The sequence below is a fragment of the Emys orbicularis genome, chromosome 24 (genome assembly GCF_028017835.1).
Source record: "Emys orbicularis isolate rEmyOrb1 chromosome 24, rEmyOrb1.hap1, whole genome shotgun sequence".
Lineage (NCBI taxonomy): Eukaryota > Metazoa > Chordata > Testudines > Emydidae > Emys > Emys orbicularis.
In genome coordinates this window covers 11792761-11808262 of record NC_088706.1, presented here as the reverse complement: position 1 = coordinate 11808262, position 15502 = coordinate 11792761, and the positions used below count along the sequence as shown (strand labels likewise).

The 15502-nt window shown below is 47.9% G+C and overlaps 1 protein-coding gene across 1 annotated transcript in view; it reads left to right on the top strand.

The window, feature by feature from the left end:
• TMEM259 (transmembrane protein 259) overlaps positions 1-14639 on the top strand; it is a 30853-nt gene extending 16214 nt beyond the window's left edge. The window contains exons 4-11 of the mRNA XM_065422136.1: positions 3128-3238; positions 4785-4907; positions 5209-5309; positions 7323-7380; positions 8109-8192; positions 8833-8965; positions 9414-9513; positions 10970-14639. Of these exons, the coding sequence (XP_065278208.1) occupies positions 3128-3238; positions 4785-4907; positions 5209-5309; positions 7323-7380; positions 8109-8192; positions 8833-8965; positions 9414-9513; positions 10970-11845 (1586 nt within the window). The 3' untranslated portion in view covers positions 11846-14639. The remainder of the gene's footprint in view (positions 1-3127; positions 3239-4784; positions 4908-5208; positions 5310-7322; positions 7381-8108; positions 8193-8832; positions 8966-9413; positions 9514-10969) is intronic.
• The last annotated feature ends 863 nt before the right edge of the window (positions 14640-15502 follow it).

Genomic DNA, 15502 nt, shown 5'->3' with positions numbered 1-15502 from the left:
TATCTTGGTGGGTCCTGCGCTTATTGGCGGATTTTCTTGCCTCAGAGGTTCACCATGTGGGTTGGGGAACAGCCCAGAGACCTTCCCCTCTGGAAGAACCCACAGTCCAGGTCAATTGGGAGGTTTGGGGGGAACCCGGGCCCGCCCTCTACTCCGGGTTCCAGCCCAGGGCCCTGTGGACTGCAGCTGCATGACAGCTACAACTCCCTGGGCTACTTCCCCATGGCCTCCTCCAAACACCTTCCTTATTCTCACCACAGGACCTTCCTCCTGGTGTCTGATAACGCTTGTGCTCCTCAGTCCTCCAGCAGCACACCCTCTCAGCTCCTCGCACTCACACCACAAACTGAAGTGAGCTCCTTTTAAAACCCAGGTGCCCTGATTAGCCTGCCTTAATTGATTCTAGCAGCTTCTTCTTAATTGGCTCTAGGTGTCCTAATTGGCCTGCCTGCCTTAACTGGTTCTAGCAGGTTCCTGATTACTCTAGTGCAGCCCTTGCTCTGGTCACTCAGGGAACAGAAAACTACTCATCCAGTGACCAGTATATTTGCCCTCTACCAGACTCCTGTACCCCACTGGTCTGGGTCTGTGTCACTACACTATAAGAAAAGATATATGCAAGCAAGCAGGTTAGTTCTATAGGCTACACAATTTCCTGTTCCGCTGTGTTCAGATACCTCACGGACTGAGTGGGAAAGGGAAGCAATTTTAACTTGCTTTTTATCACCAGGAGATCAGTTCTCCTGTTCTGCAACCCACACAAACATGACTTCTGGTTTCAGTGCTTATATGATATGCAAAGGTTAATGACTTTCTGCCTGGGACTAATTGTTGGCTAATGTCCAAGTATTGGGGGTGAGGAGTGGAAGATTCCCACCAAAAAGACCCTCGCGTTGTGGTTGTTTGACCAAACTGATCCAGAGCTGTGTACGTTTCTTTGTATTCATTGATTTAATTGGCCTTAAAAGGGAAGTTCTTCGTAAAGATATTTAATTTTTGCCAAAAAACATCTTATATGGATTGATGTATTTTTGTTATCTGCTCTTTGGGGGTGAGTCATTTAGTTGTATAACGCAGTATACAGCCACATCCACTTATATTAGCTGCCTGTGAATGCTTGAAACATCCAAGTGATCTGTTTTTGACAAAAATATTCTGTTAAAATAATAAGGCTGTAGCACCTAGCACAAAAAAATTAAACCTGGGCAGCACTTTGCAGGGCCAAACAAATCCATATTTCCTGGCGTGAAGCCCTGTTAGGCCCATTGTAATCATGGGTTTATGTTGGCAGTCTGCTAGGAAATCTTCAACAGCTGAAGGAGGCCTGCATCCAAGAGGTCACTTGAGGACAGAGTAAGATTGAGAGGCTTCCATTCCTGCAGGCGCAGTGCCAGGAGCACAGGCGTTCTGAAGCCAACCTGTAAATCACATCAGATGTCTGCCATTGTAAATTGTTCCGCTTCTCACACTAAACACCGATTTGTCCTCTACCAGCAATCCGTTCTGTTCCAGGTCCCAGGCCTCCCCTGGGCCCAGCCTCACTCTTGATAGGAAACCTTCACAACTCTTACCGATCAGTTCTTGAAAACCTTGCTGTCTTATCTGTGGAAGGCAATTCTCTAAGCAGACTTGTTTCTAAATGGGATATCTTTCAAAGCTTTTCCTTAAGGCACTAGTGACTCTTGAGTGGGTAATGCTCATCTGTCACTTTTCTTATGAGAGAATGTGAATAAAAACAGGATCTTTTTTTTTTTTTTTTTTTTTTTTTTAAGGGTTTGTCTGCTCCTTGTCTGTAGCTGAAGTTATAAGCTGGTTGCTTTGGAAACTGAAGTCCTAGAGTATATTGTGACTTTAATAATACTTTGTCTTTCTGTAGTATCTTCAATTCATTGCTCTTAAAGCCCTTGACAGAGATAATCAGATCCAGCCTCACAGCCCCTCTTCCATACGGGTGGTGGTATCCTGCCTTCACAAATAGGGTAACAGAGGCCCAGAAGTGAAGGTCACAAAACCAAGTCAGCAAAAAGAATGAGGAGTACTTGTGGCACCTTAACACGGCTACCACTCTGAAACCAAAGCCAAGTCAGTGGCAGAACCGGGATTACCATTTGAGGAATGATTCCTCTTGGATGAGGAATGGAACGAGGGGCAGAAGCATGGTTCAGCACAGATCCAACAAACGTCCCGTGTCTGGGGGCCAGAGTGGGGAAAGAGAAAGACAGAACATGTTCTCATTAGGGCCTATGACATCCGTTCAAGTCCATTATTCCATGTGGTGTATAGTCTCCTGATTCCCTTTGCTGTGCCTTCCTGGTTTATTGTGCTTTGCTTCAGAGGAGGGTTCAAATCTGTGATCTTCAGAGACAGTGAGCTGGAGTTCTTCCATCTGCTTTCCCGTCTGTTGCTGAAGCCTGGTTACTAATGGTTTTGTTAAATTGGCCCCTATATTAGAGATTGGGAGAGTCTCATGGTCCAAACAGTAGTGACCTGCTGCTCTTACCATTTGATGGCCTGTGTGAAATGAGTTGATGGGGAGATGGTCACTTTCAAAAGACTAATACTAGCCCGACTGATGAGGCAGTTTGCGTAGAGACCACTAGGCATGAAGACGTCTACCTCCAGGTTGGAGTTGCAGCCTGTTGGTAGAATAACATGGGGAAGCCTTGCGCTGTTGCTGATCCTGCTTAGTTATCAAGGTAGTGGATGGGCTCCTTTTAAAAACCCCAGGCCTTGTAGGTAGGACTCCAGGAACCCAGGCTATAAACATGGCACCTTCCAATGCCCGAAGTCCAAAGTGAGTGGACACTTCCTTAGTGATGCTCCTGCTGAAGTGGTCAAGGGGATTCCCCCAAAGCCAACAGCTGATATCTACCCAGTACACCTCCTGGGGTGAGCGCCACTGGGAAATGCATCAAAGGGCTCACTCCTATCCATGTTAATGGGGTGGGATTACTATGGGGGGGGAAAGTGATGTAAAAATTGCAACCAAAGCTTTACAATGACAAAAGGCCGCTTGTGCTTGTTTCTTGGCAAACCTGCTTTTCAGGCGGTGACGGGGTAAAGAGTGGGTATCCACGGTAGTTTGCAAACCCTGCTGTTGAGTCTCCTTTCCCTTCCTCTCTTGCAGTGTGGCCCCAGGAAGAGTACATTGTGGAGTATTCTTTGGAGTACGGGTTTTTACGCCTGTCTCAGAGCACTCGTCAGCGTCTCAGCATCCCAGTCATGGTGGTGACACTAGGTATGTAAGGGACATGATCGGGGCTCATGCATTAGTTGACAAGACTCTTCTAAAATGCCTGCATGTTGTTTGCCAATACCCCAATTTTAGCCATGCCCCCACATACCTACCTTTGCTTCAATCGCACAGAAACCTTTTATAACAGTGGAGGGGGCCCTCGTTCAGAGAAGGACGGTCTTTTACAGGCAGTGTCTTTCCAATACGATGCCAAGGCATCCATTACGGAGTCTGAATCTAAGCAATGAGTTTCAGTATCTGAGGCCTAGCGTTATTTTCGAGAGCAGTTGTCCCTCCCAGGAAGGAATCTCAAGAGACCAAACCTAAACTCTGCCCAATTCGTATTATTTTGTTGCTTTTCCTCCTTTGCTTTAAACTTTAGAGGCTAGAAACAAAATAGCCTGCAGCCCTCAGAGATGTAACACTTGTGATGCACAACATCAATACCTATTGTCAGGAACGATTATCCCTATCAGAGACAATGTTGAGCATGTCTCCTTAGCACTGGTGTTTATCTCTAATCATCTCTGCATCCTGCATAGCCCCAAGTTAAGAATATAAATATGGGAAACGACAACTCAGGAAAAAAATGGTCTTAAAACCACTCAGACCGACGTACAGTACTGGTGGTGAATTCTCTTGGGTGACCGTTATCCTGTGACAGCGTTCTATTCCACTGATATTCTCTTAATTAACAAGGAATAAGTGTAGTCTTATACCTTCTAGTGCCAAAAATCCTAATTAATCAGATGCCAAAATATGTGCAGCAATCAGACTAGATTGATTAGACATAAGTAGTGCAAGCAGTGGTGTGTTCTGCTGTATTAAACAGTGATTACAGGGCATATAACAAATGGGTCTACGTTAAAGGTAGGTGTTGGTTTTATTTGGTCTGATCTTTCAAATTCCTAAATAAGCACCCTACCTGCCTTACTAAAAATGGCTTGCGTTTATATTCCACCTTTCATCTGGATGGATCCCAGCCGCATTGTGAGCAATTACATGTGTATATAAAACTCATTTGAATGTATGTAGCACTTTCATGTCACTAGATTGACCTAATCAAGGCAGCCACCTCTGTGGTGGAATGCTGAAACTTTTCCAACAGTGCCTGGAATTACCTGGGGATGCTGAGTCACTTTGATTCAACATTTTAAGATCCTTTTGCTTTAATTCTGAATCTCGTTGCAAATAACTGTAACCATCCATCTCACTGTCCTTACACTTCCTGATTATTTCTGCCATGTGAAGAACTTCAGTCCATATTGGCCGTTCTCATCCCACTGCAAAAGCCAGTGTTTCTACAGTACTATGCCTACTGTCCTGCTAAAAGGCTCAGACAAGGTAGTGCCGTGCTTAGCTGGGGAAAATGCACCACTTCCACAGGCTTAAGGAGGGAGAGTCTAAGCCTGGGAATCGAATTCTGTTTGCCCACATAGCACCACAGAGCATCTGATGGGTCTTGATGTAAATAGTAACAGGTAGAATTTCCTGCTCCGCGGTTTCACCTCTGATTGAACAGAGTGAATCTTCTTTGCTTTTCATGCAGATCCCACCAGGGACCAGTGCTTTGGAGACCGATTTAGTCGCCTGCTGCTGGACGAGTTCCTGGGTTACGATGACATTCTAATGTCCAGTGTGAAAGCTTTAGCTGAAAACGAAGAGAACAAAGGTAAAGGCACCAGGAAACAGTTTTGTGGTGGAATATTTGGAGGAGGTGCATGGAGTCTGTGGGTGCATGAATGGTGTGCCCTGGCTGTTGACCATGCCCTAGTACTGAGAACGGTTACCCGGTTCCATGGGGAGATTATCACCAGGCAAGTAAAATGTAATAAGTGTGAGAAGAGAGGATAATGGCCACAAGGAAGATTTTCTCCTGCCTTATGCTGAATAAGAACGAAGGATGCACCAATACAGGAAGCTCAGCCTATCGTTTATTGTTTAATCAGACCAGGCTCCTCTCTTTCTTCCAGGTTTCCTCCGCAACGTGGTGTCCGGGGAGCACTATCGCTTTGTTAGCATGTGGATGGCTAGGACTTCGTACCTAGCAGCCTTTGTTATCATGGTCATATTTGTAAGTAAAATGGTTTCAGTGTTGCCTGGATTTCCGGACTAGGGCTTGCCAGGTGCTAGTTAAGACTTAATTTTGGTAACTTTCGTATGTGCCCTACATCTGTATTAACACAAGAGGCCACTGCTACTTTTACAAAATATACTTAAAATCTTTTGCAAATGCAGAATTGACCCAGATGAAACCAATAAGCAAAGGAGGCTGAAATATCATAGATGCCAAACCACTATGGGCAGTGATCCTTCTTCCTTTGATGCAAGACCATGTAAAACCATAATCTAATGGCTGGCGAGAGGAGGTGTTTGATTTATCTTCATGTGAGAGATATTTAGTCTTCTGTGATCTTTCTCAGAGACCGTGTGGCCTAGCTGGAGGTGCACAGGACTGGGACAGAGCTGGAACTTTGGGTTCTGGTCTCAACTCTGTTACAGATTTTTGGGCATCACTTAACCTGTCAGAACTAGACTCGTCCTACAGCTAAACTACTTGCCTATCTCTTTCACAGGGACAGCATGTGGTTTAATTACCGTTTGTAACGTGCCAAAGAAGTGCTACTTAAAACTAAGAGTGAAATGTGCAGTACAATCTTGGGCTTTGTTACAGTGCTAAAAAAAATCCCCGCAAGCCAGCAAATTCTTAGTTAACATAGATTCTAAGGTCAGAAGGGTCTGTTATGATCATCTAATCCAGGGGTCGGCAACCTTTCAGAAGTGGTGTGCCGAGTTTTCGTTTATTCACTCTGATTTAAGGTTTCGTGTGCCAGTAATACATTGTAATGTTTTTAGAAGGTCTCTTTCTATAAGTCTATAATATGTAACTAAACTATTGTTGTATGTAAAGTAAATAAGGTTTTTAAAATGTTTAAGAAGCCTCATTTAAAATTAAATTAAAATGCAGAGCCCCCCCCGGACTGGTGGCCAGGACTCAGGCAGTGTGAGTGCCACTGAAAATCAGCTCGTGTGCCGCCTTCGGCATGCGTACCATAGGTTGCCTACCCCTGACCTCCTGCATAGCCCAGGCCAAAGAACCTCACAAGTACATGTCACAGTTTGCAGGTTAACTGTGCACCTCTTACCCCTCTTTGGCCTGCTCAAGGACACCCCTTTACATCTCAAACCTCTAGCCATCACCTCTCTGTGAGCAAAGTACTGCAACTCTCTTCCTCCAGACTGAGGATTTAGCCTTCAATTCCTTCTGCCCTTCAGTGTGCATATCCCAGCAAATAAGACCTTAGCTCAGCCCTCTTTCTCAAGGGCTAGGACAGTGAATGCCAGTGACCAAACGTAGCATAAAACAATAAACATGCTACACGCGTGCTAGGCTTACTAAGCGTTTCCAGACCCTGGCACGTTTTCCAGTCCTTCGGATCCTTCCATCAGGGTTGTTCCCTGTTGGTTACAATCTCTTGTCAGTTATTGGAGCAAACTGAGAAAATCTGAGTCAGTTCAGCTGAGCCTTTATACTAGAAGCCTTTCTTTGTCTCCTGGGCCTCTGGAACCCAGTCTGAACCAGTATAGGCCAAAATCCCCAGGAGGTGGTTCCTCTTTGGAGTTGGGTTCCTGTCCCAAGGTTTGCTGTAATGGCCCCCCACTGATGATAGGTATATCTCCATATATTATAACAATCTCATAGAACTGGAAGGGACCCTGAAAGGTCATCAAGTCCAGCCCCCTGCCTTCACTAGCAGGACCAAGTACTGATTTTGCCCCAGATCCCTAAGTGGCCCCCTCAAGGATTGAACTCACAACCCTGGGTTTAGCAGGCCAATGCTCAAACCACTGAGCTATCCCTCTCCCGTGGAGCCAGAATATAATTGATGGCTCACAGCGATACAGACACCATTTTAAAACCTTGGTACAGTAGACTCAAAGATATCGCATGTGTCTGTAATATCTGTCTCAGTGCATCCCACGATGGAGCATCAGCATGAACTCTGTATCCTATTACGACCCTCTATGGGAAAACAACCTTCCCAGGGCAGTCCAGTTCTAATCCTGATCTGTTTTGCCTTTTCAGACTCTGTCCGTCTCAATGCTGTTGCGCTACTCTCATCATCAGATCTTTGTCTTCATTGGTAAGTGCTTCTAAATCTCACTCCTACGAACAGTTTCTTTTGGGATAACGCCATGCCCTGGTGAACACCCACTACCTTTGGAGGGCAAGAAAAGAGCTTAGTGTCTTTTGTGGAGTTGAGACAGTCGATTCTTTATCCCATCCGTCATCCTCGAGCTGGGAAAACATGGTAACATTTTCCAAAGGTTACTCAAAGCAGAAGCTGACATGGCATCACTTTTTGCCACCTGGATTACGCTGCTTAGTGACCAAGGGACAGATTCTGTCCTAGTGTGAACGCAGCTCCAGTGACTTCTAGACGCCTTTTCTTCCTGCTTACATCAGATCTGAATTTAGCCTAAATTCTCCAGACAAATATGCTCTTTAAGTTGCCCTTTGTGACCACTTCCCCTCTCATCTGAGGTTGGCTGAATGCAAATTCCATGTTTCAGGACATGACCTAATGCCTCAGGGGTCAAAAAACCACTGTCCCAAAGGTGCAGCCCTGGTGCCTTCTGGGAGATTTCATCTTCCACTGAAGCAGTGGGTATAGGTCATTACCAGGGCAGGATTGATCAGACCAGTTGCCTGCTCCAGTGTGGGCCTATGTATAATGTGAGCTGTAAGCAGTTAGTAGCCATACTGTCTCCTGCATGCCCTCCTGCATCTAGTTCTAAAGATGGTTTGTGGTGCGTTACTCTGCTCCATGAGCTGCTGAGAGCCCTTCACGGCTTGCTTTCCTTCTTGCAGTGGACCTCTTACAGATGCTGGAGATGAACATGACCATTGCATTCCCTGCTGCTCCCTTACTCACTGTCATTTTGGCTCTAGTAGGTAAGAACGTGGATTTACTCCTTATGTAAAGGAAGAACACTGAGCAGGTCAGAAACGAACTTCGTGTAGCAAGTTGCTTCGCGGTGCATTGAACACACAATCCCTCTTGTACCTTACGTCACTGGGGGGTTAATGTTCTCACTCCCTGCAGAGATGTAATGTCATGGAACTTGGTGTGACCTTGTTCTCAGATGTTTTTGTCCTAGTCTCCAGTAGAAATATACCCACACTCAGGTTAGGGCTGGTCAGGATTAGTGATTCTCAGAGCTGTGCATTGGGGGTGGAGGTAATCTACATTATGTATAGCTTTGATCCACTTCTCCGTCTCTCGCTTTCCTGACCTATGTCCTACACCCACAAAACTTCATTTAAAAACAATAAATCCTGTGCTGCGGCTAACGCTATAGGTGAAGATTCCAGTCAGCAAGGAAATCTTTGTGCTTTACCGCATCTCCTGTTAGAAACCAGCTCCATTGTGCCTGGTTGCATTTGCTTTGCAATCCAGCAAATGCACCATAGCACCAGTTGCTAGATAGTGTTTACTCCGGGTGCACCCTGAGTACTGGAGAATGGCTAGCTGGGATTACCCATTGACCAGGCCCCATAGCTAGTTGACGTGTCAGTGTTTTTTGTCCGGCAGGCATGGAAGCCATTATGTCCGAGTTCTTCAATGACACCACCACTGCGTTTTATATCATCCTCATTGTGTGGCTGGCGGACCAGTATGATGCCATCTGTTGCCACACCAATACTAGTAAGAGGCATTGGCTCAGGTAAGAGTTGCCCATTCTCCTTCTAGCACGTGCACTTCCGTCACCTAGCCATGTGCTTCAGACCTATATTGCATGCTGCTTTATTCTGCGATGCGAGGCTTCTTTAACATTTCCATCCAGCGGTGCTGGGTTGGCTTCCATTTCGGATAGGCACTGTTTTCCCTTCTTGGCCCCCGATGTTCCTGCATCTGAAGCCCACATTCAGGAGGCAAGTTGGCTCTTTCCTGTGTAACTATTAGGAAGTCCCCCTTTAAAACTGATTCAAACATTTGCCCACTTGTCGGTCCTGCTCTGTATTTAGATGAACACCGATGTCCGCTGAGAAAGTCGAGAGTACCCATTAGTCAAGGTCTCACAGCTGCTCAGTGGGAAACCCAGCCTGGAGAGGGGGGTGGGTGGGTTCTCTCTGTGGTTACGTCCTGTTCCTTATCGTCCCTTCTCTTTCCAGATTCTTCTACTTGTACCACTTTGCCTTCTATGCATACCACTATCGATTTAATGGGCAGTACAGCAGCCTGGCTCTGGTCACCTCATGGCTTTTCATCCAGGTAAGCAGTGGCCTCCTTTTGCTGCTCATTCGGTAGAAGAGCGGATTATATGAGACAGATCTATGTCTTAGTGCTAATTCTCATAGACTCATAGACTTTAAGGTCAGAAGGGACCAATATGGTCATCTAGTCTGACCTCCCGCATGATGCGGGCCACAAAAGCTGACCCACCCACAACAGAATATTCCAGCCTGCGAGCCCTGCCCTATGCTGCGGAGGAAGGCGAAAAACCTCCAGGGCCTCTGCCAATCTACCCTGGAGGAAAATTCCTTCCCGACCCCAAATATGGCGATCAGCAGTACCCCGAGCATACAGGCAAGATTCTACAGCCGGATCCTCATTTTACCCGCGATGGCACGTTAATGCCTAATTGACTAAAATCACGTTATCCCTTCAAACCATTCCCTCCATAAACTTATCAAGCCCTCCATAAACTTATCAACTTATTCTCCCCGTGGTCATTTCATTAACCTTATGAGTGAGCTGGATAGAAATCTAGGGCTTAAAATATCAAGTCCGAAACTGATCAGGCCACTTGAATGGCCATGCATGGATGGACACAGACTAGAGTAAATTACCCCTGAGTCACTGACTGCCACAATGTAGACTCTATAAAAGCTGTTACAAAGTTGGTTTTGAACAGAAATCTTCACTTCACCAAGAGATCTGTGCACTGTCTGGGAACATGAGGATAGAGGGTGGAGGAAACTGCCAAATCCCTTAAGATACAGGGCCTGAGACTTCTAGGTCATGGGCTCAAATCCATCTGTGGCCATTAGTGACTTAAAATTGGACCCATAAAATGATTGAGGGTTAATGGCAAGTGAGTTTTGGGGGGTAGGGGGTCTCAGTCAAATTCCCACTGGATAGCTGTCCAGATAACATAAGGCACCTTCCTAAATGATCTCTGTGAGGGTTGTGACTCGGGGGCCAGGGACTGAATGGGCGTAGGCAGAACTCTCCATGCAGGTGATGCCTGAATGGTATTGAGGATGCTTGCACTGCTGCTGCCTGATGTCCCTGCTCTGTGGCTAGAGGACTTGAGTGTCTCTGGCTGATGACCTGACACCTCGCACCAGCTGTAAGCCTGCAGTCAGCTGTCCATAGAAACTCCAGATATTCCTGGCTGCTGCCTTCCTCCCCATCCCTCCTTAAGAGGCTTGGATTCTGTGATCCCCTGGTTGGTTGCAGGGCTTTTGTGGCCCCACTAAGCTGCTGGAGAGGCCTCTAGGTACCACAGTGGAAGGTGGAAAATCCTTCCCAAAATGTCTCGGTTTGACTCTAAATCCTGAACGTTTCTGGTTCCAGTATGAGTCAGAGCAGCCTAGCCACTCCCCTGCTCTTGTGATTACAACAGTTAAGGGAACCAAGCCACAGGCTTTCTACAGGGCTGCAGCAAAAACCTCTTCGGCAGATCTTGGCCAACAAGTAACTCCTTTCCCTTTGCGTTCCCTAGCACTCCATGATCTATTTCTTCCATCATTATGAGCTGCCGGCCATCCTCCAGCAGATCAGAATCCAAGAGATGCTGCTGCAGAACCAGCAGGTGGGTCAAGGGACCCAAACAACGCTGCAGGACAACCTCAACAACAACACTACAGCCGCCCCCACCGACATGGGCGGCAGGCGGCCCCACCTGGCAGCTGGTCCCGCCGCAGAAAGCAGCAGCCCCAGTTCTCTGGCTCCCAGCGAGGATCCCAGTGCTGTTGCCATTGCAGCTGCTACAGCCTCTTCTGTAGGGAGTGATCTGAACTGGGTCGCTGAAACTGCCGCCATCATTACAGAAGCCTCGTTTCTGTCTGACCTGAGCACTACCCTCTTGGAGCCAAACGTGGTGCACGAAGCCATGGCCAATGGGAGCCCACAGGATGCAGCTGTCGCTGCTGCTTCAAGCTTGGTAGCCCGAATTCGAGTCAGTAGCGACCACGTGGAGACTGCTATGGGCTCCATTACTATTGAGGTCTCTTCAACAGCAGTGGTTACTGCAACAGATGCACCCCCTGGTGCAGAAGACACACCAGCCACCCCCCTTGCCAGTGCCCCCCTTGTCCCAGCACCGGAGGATCGTGCGTCTGTCCCCAGTCCTTCCCTTCCCGAGCAGACTGAGGCTGCAGGGGAGTCATTGAGCCAAGCAGAACCTAGCGGAAAGGACTGTGTTGCAAACAGTAACCTGGCAGAGACCCCTCAGCCCCTCACGCAAGATACTGATCTGGTCAAGCATTTGGCTAGTGCTTTTGGGGACCATGGGGAGACTGCCCCCTGCCCAACAGCAGTGGACAGTACAGCCTGCTCCGAAGCTCACTCGGAACCAGAGTCCAGGAGCCTGTCCTGAGCTTGTTCTCTCCTTGTTCTCTGGCAGTCCAGAAGGAATCTGGATTTCTTGTTTCTCCCCATGCCTCCCCCATAATTCCTTTTAGCGGAGGCAAAGCAGCTGGAGCACAGTAAAGAGGCAGTACATTTCTCCCCTGGACAGTAAATGTGTATGTGTGACTAGCCATTAATACCCAGCATCCCTCTGCAACTAGACCTGCAGAGAGAGGTTCTCCACCGCGTGCAAGCTGCTGGGGCCCCACGTTTTTCTTAAGCCATTGGCAGACAACAGGGCTGCAGGATTGGTGCACTCGGGCTAGTCAGCGTCACACTTCTGTGGTCCCCCCTTCTTCCTCTCCCACCCCTCCTGCGTTGCTCTTACAAGGAAGGGCTTCCAGTTGTACCGGCTGGATCAGCTGCTGGGGACTGAGTCGTTAGCCCTACTCGCCTTTGCAAGCGTGACCCAAATTGTACTAAACAGGGTTTTTTTTGTTTTAACCAAAAAAAAAAAATCTTAGTGTGATGAGTTGCATCTAATGTGATGTATTCCCGAAAAGACAGGTGGGAAAGCTCATCAACTGAAATGGAAATGAACCTCAGGGGCTGTCAGAAACCACTTGCTGGAGCTAAGAGTCATTTCCTTTCATCATGGGAGCTTCGGTGGATGCTGCTTGACATCTTCACTCTGACAGTTTGGTAGCATCTAGCTGATTGTCTGCCGCTGAATCTCCCTGTTCTCAGCTCTTGTTCCTCACCAGCCATGTGGGCCTTGACTGTATAGGGGTTTTTTGGCTACTTAGCAAAGGAGTAAAGTTGGCGGTTGCAAAGACAAATTATATATATAGCTCTATCTATTTTTAGAAAGATGCAGAGGTTTTAAAGGGCGAGAGACAAGTCTGTATTAATGGGGGGAGAAGATACGGGTGGCAGTTTCCTGGCGTTCCTATCTTTTAGAACTGCAGTTTGTGTAACAGAATGTGTGTGTGGCGGGGGTGTTCAGGTCTCCTTTGAAGATCCACAGAAGGCAGCAGAGGACATCAGCAAGCTTGGCCTTCCGCTAGGGAAAGTGCATCTTAAGCCCTGTGCGCTTTTACCAGATATCATTGCAGTAGAGAAGCTGGGAAATAGGGCTTTGATTAGCTGTAGTTAAGCATCTTTCTGCTGCCCTCTCCCCCTGACCTCTTACCAGTGGCCACCCTGTCCTGGGAGAGGTGAAACGTGAGGCTGTTTTCCTGTGCTAACAGATCTCTGAGAGCCAGTCAGCGCTGTCTGAGCTGATAGGTTCATACCGCTTCCCTGGCAGGTGGCAGGGGTGTGCTTGGAACCATCTAGGATGATTCTGGGACGGATCCCCATGGCTATCCTCCCTTTTCCATTCCCACTGCACCCCCGAAAGGAGAGCAGCTCTTCTTGCTGCCACATGGCCTCTGTCAGGGGCTCTCTGAATCCAGCACCTTAAATGCATAGCACATAGACTGGGTAAGCTAGAGCCAGGGGCTGTGGCCTGAAAACCTTAGTTAGAAACTGAACTATAGCTTCATAATTCATGGAAGAGCCTTTAGGGACGCATGTGTGTAGCCCGGTCACCACACAGCTCCACTCTTTGCTTTGGTGGCTTAGTTTGTTTTTTTCAGTGCCTTGTCCCATGCGTGGGACACCTTCACATCCTAAGATTGGGCCCTTCCATGAGTTGAGAAACCCCCTTGGCACAGGGCCAGAAGGGGAGACTGCAGGTAGAAAACTGTTACTCACAATGGTTCAGTAGAAAAGCAAAGGACCCGAACAGTGAAGCCAAGAAGAAATTTAGATAAACCCTCCCTCTCCTCCCTGGCAAAAAGGAAGCCTGGAGCACTATCCTGCTGAAAGGAGAGGCAAAGCTAGCTGTGAGATTAGTGTCTCACCCTGGTAGACTGTAGTTTGCCCAAGGGCTATCTGGCTCTATACCTTTTTACTAACTAGTTGTAGTGGGTGACATCTGGTACCCAAGTTAGAGAGGCTGCATTAGAAACCATCCTGTTATTGGCAGCAGAGTTTTCTAGTTCACTCAGCCTGCATTGGTATGCCCATCCTGGGAGCTGCTTCCTTTGGAGAAGGGTTTGTGGTAGGTGATGTCCGGTTCCCCCAGCAAGGCTCTGAGAGGGGAGATAAACTCAGGAAAAGGTAGCGTATGTGGTGGAAAAGGGAAGTGCCATGGGGGAGGGTGGGGCTTAGCCCCCCCCTTGATTAGAGGGGAGCTGGAAGGCATGTCTCTAGGGGGGTGGAGACCAAGCTGTGGAATTGTCCTTGGGCTCCATCCTTGCCTACATGAGCTAAGCAGCCAGTAGGTGCAGCCGGTGTTTCCTTCCCAGGAATGAGGCTCTTAGGCATTTCCACTGCTTCCAGCAGCGCCTCCCCCATGCGGTGTGGGGAAGTGAGGTGTGATCGAAGGCTTTGCCATGTCAGTGGCTGCCCAGCACAGAGGGGTTCCCGACAGTATCTTCGCCTTTCCTCCCCAGAAACCCTTTCTAGGGAGTACATGCTGCTGCTGGAGGTGGAGAGCGCATGCCAGGGCCCGATACATTGGTGGACCCCTCTCACTACACCCAACCTCCCCAGGAGCGAGATGGGGTCCAGCCAACATCTCCCCCCTCAATTATCTGATGCTGCTTCTAGGCAGGTTGTAAAGGTCACAGAGCACAAGGCAGCAGAAACAGCTGTAGGATTTGGGGGGGGGGGGGAATGAACCAAATCATTTGCTGAATGAAGAGTAGAGTTCATTCTATTTAATTAATGTACAAAATGTGTTTGTATATATAATAAATATTATCTCGAACAGCTTCAGTGGTGCTGCTTTGCTAACGCTTCGTGCTGGGGTCCTGGGCAGGCTGGACCTGTGCGGCTCTGGTCTTCAGTCTGGGCAGTATCCCCTACGCTTAGCCCCTAGGTCTGAGACTGTCCTAGGATCTGAGCACCTCCCCACCCTGGAGGTAGGGCACTATTAGTCTGTCTTTGTTACAGAGGGGGAGCTGAGACACCCATTAAGTGACTTGCCCAAGGAGTCTGTGGGGGAGCAGGGAATTGCCCAGGGTCTTCAAGGCCAACCCCCCCCCCAAATAACACTGGAGGGATAGAAGAGCACCCAGCCTTTGGCTGGAGGCTCATTGCACAGCCCTATGGAGAAGCTGCTGCTACAGCGAGGACTTGGCAGCCTAAATACTTTTGAGGGTCTGGACCTGAGCCCCCAGGGTTTCCATCTCTGATTTACTGACCTCCCTTTAAAAAATGTTTTCTGATCAGACTTCAAAGGGCTGGACAGCACCCTTTGGACTTTTAATGCTGCAGGGCTCGTGGTCAGTCCCCCTCTTATGTGTATGGACTGCTGCATTCTCATACCTACATCTCTGAACTTCCATCACATCAGAGATGAGACAAGCCGGGACTTTCCTGCTGCCTGAAACGAAGAGATTGTCTTAACCAGAACCATCTTTCGTGCTTGCTCATTGCTGGCAAGGGAGTCCTGTGGTGACGGAAGAGAAGTTACCCTCTCCATAAAACCCTTTTGCTGCTGGGAGGAAGGAGATTTCCCCCACCCCCAGCTTTACTCAAAAATACAGTTTTGTGATTAAATTCCCTGTAGCTCTGTCAACTTAAATTCTGCAATTTTTGTGCCTTGGGAGAGGATCCTGGCTAAAGTGAATCT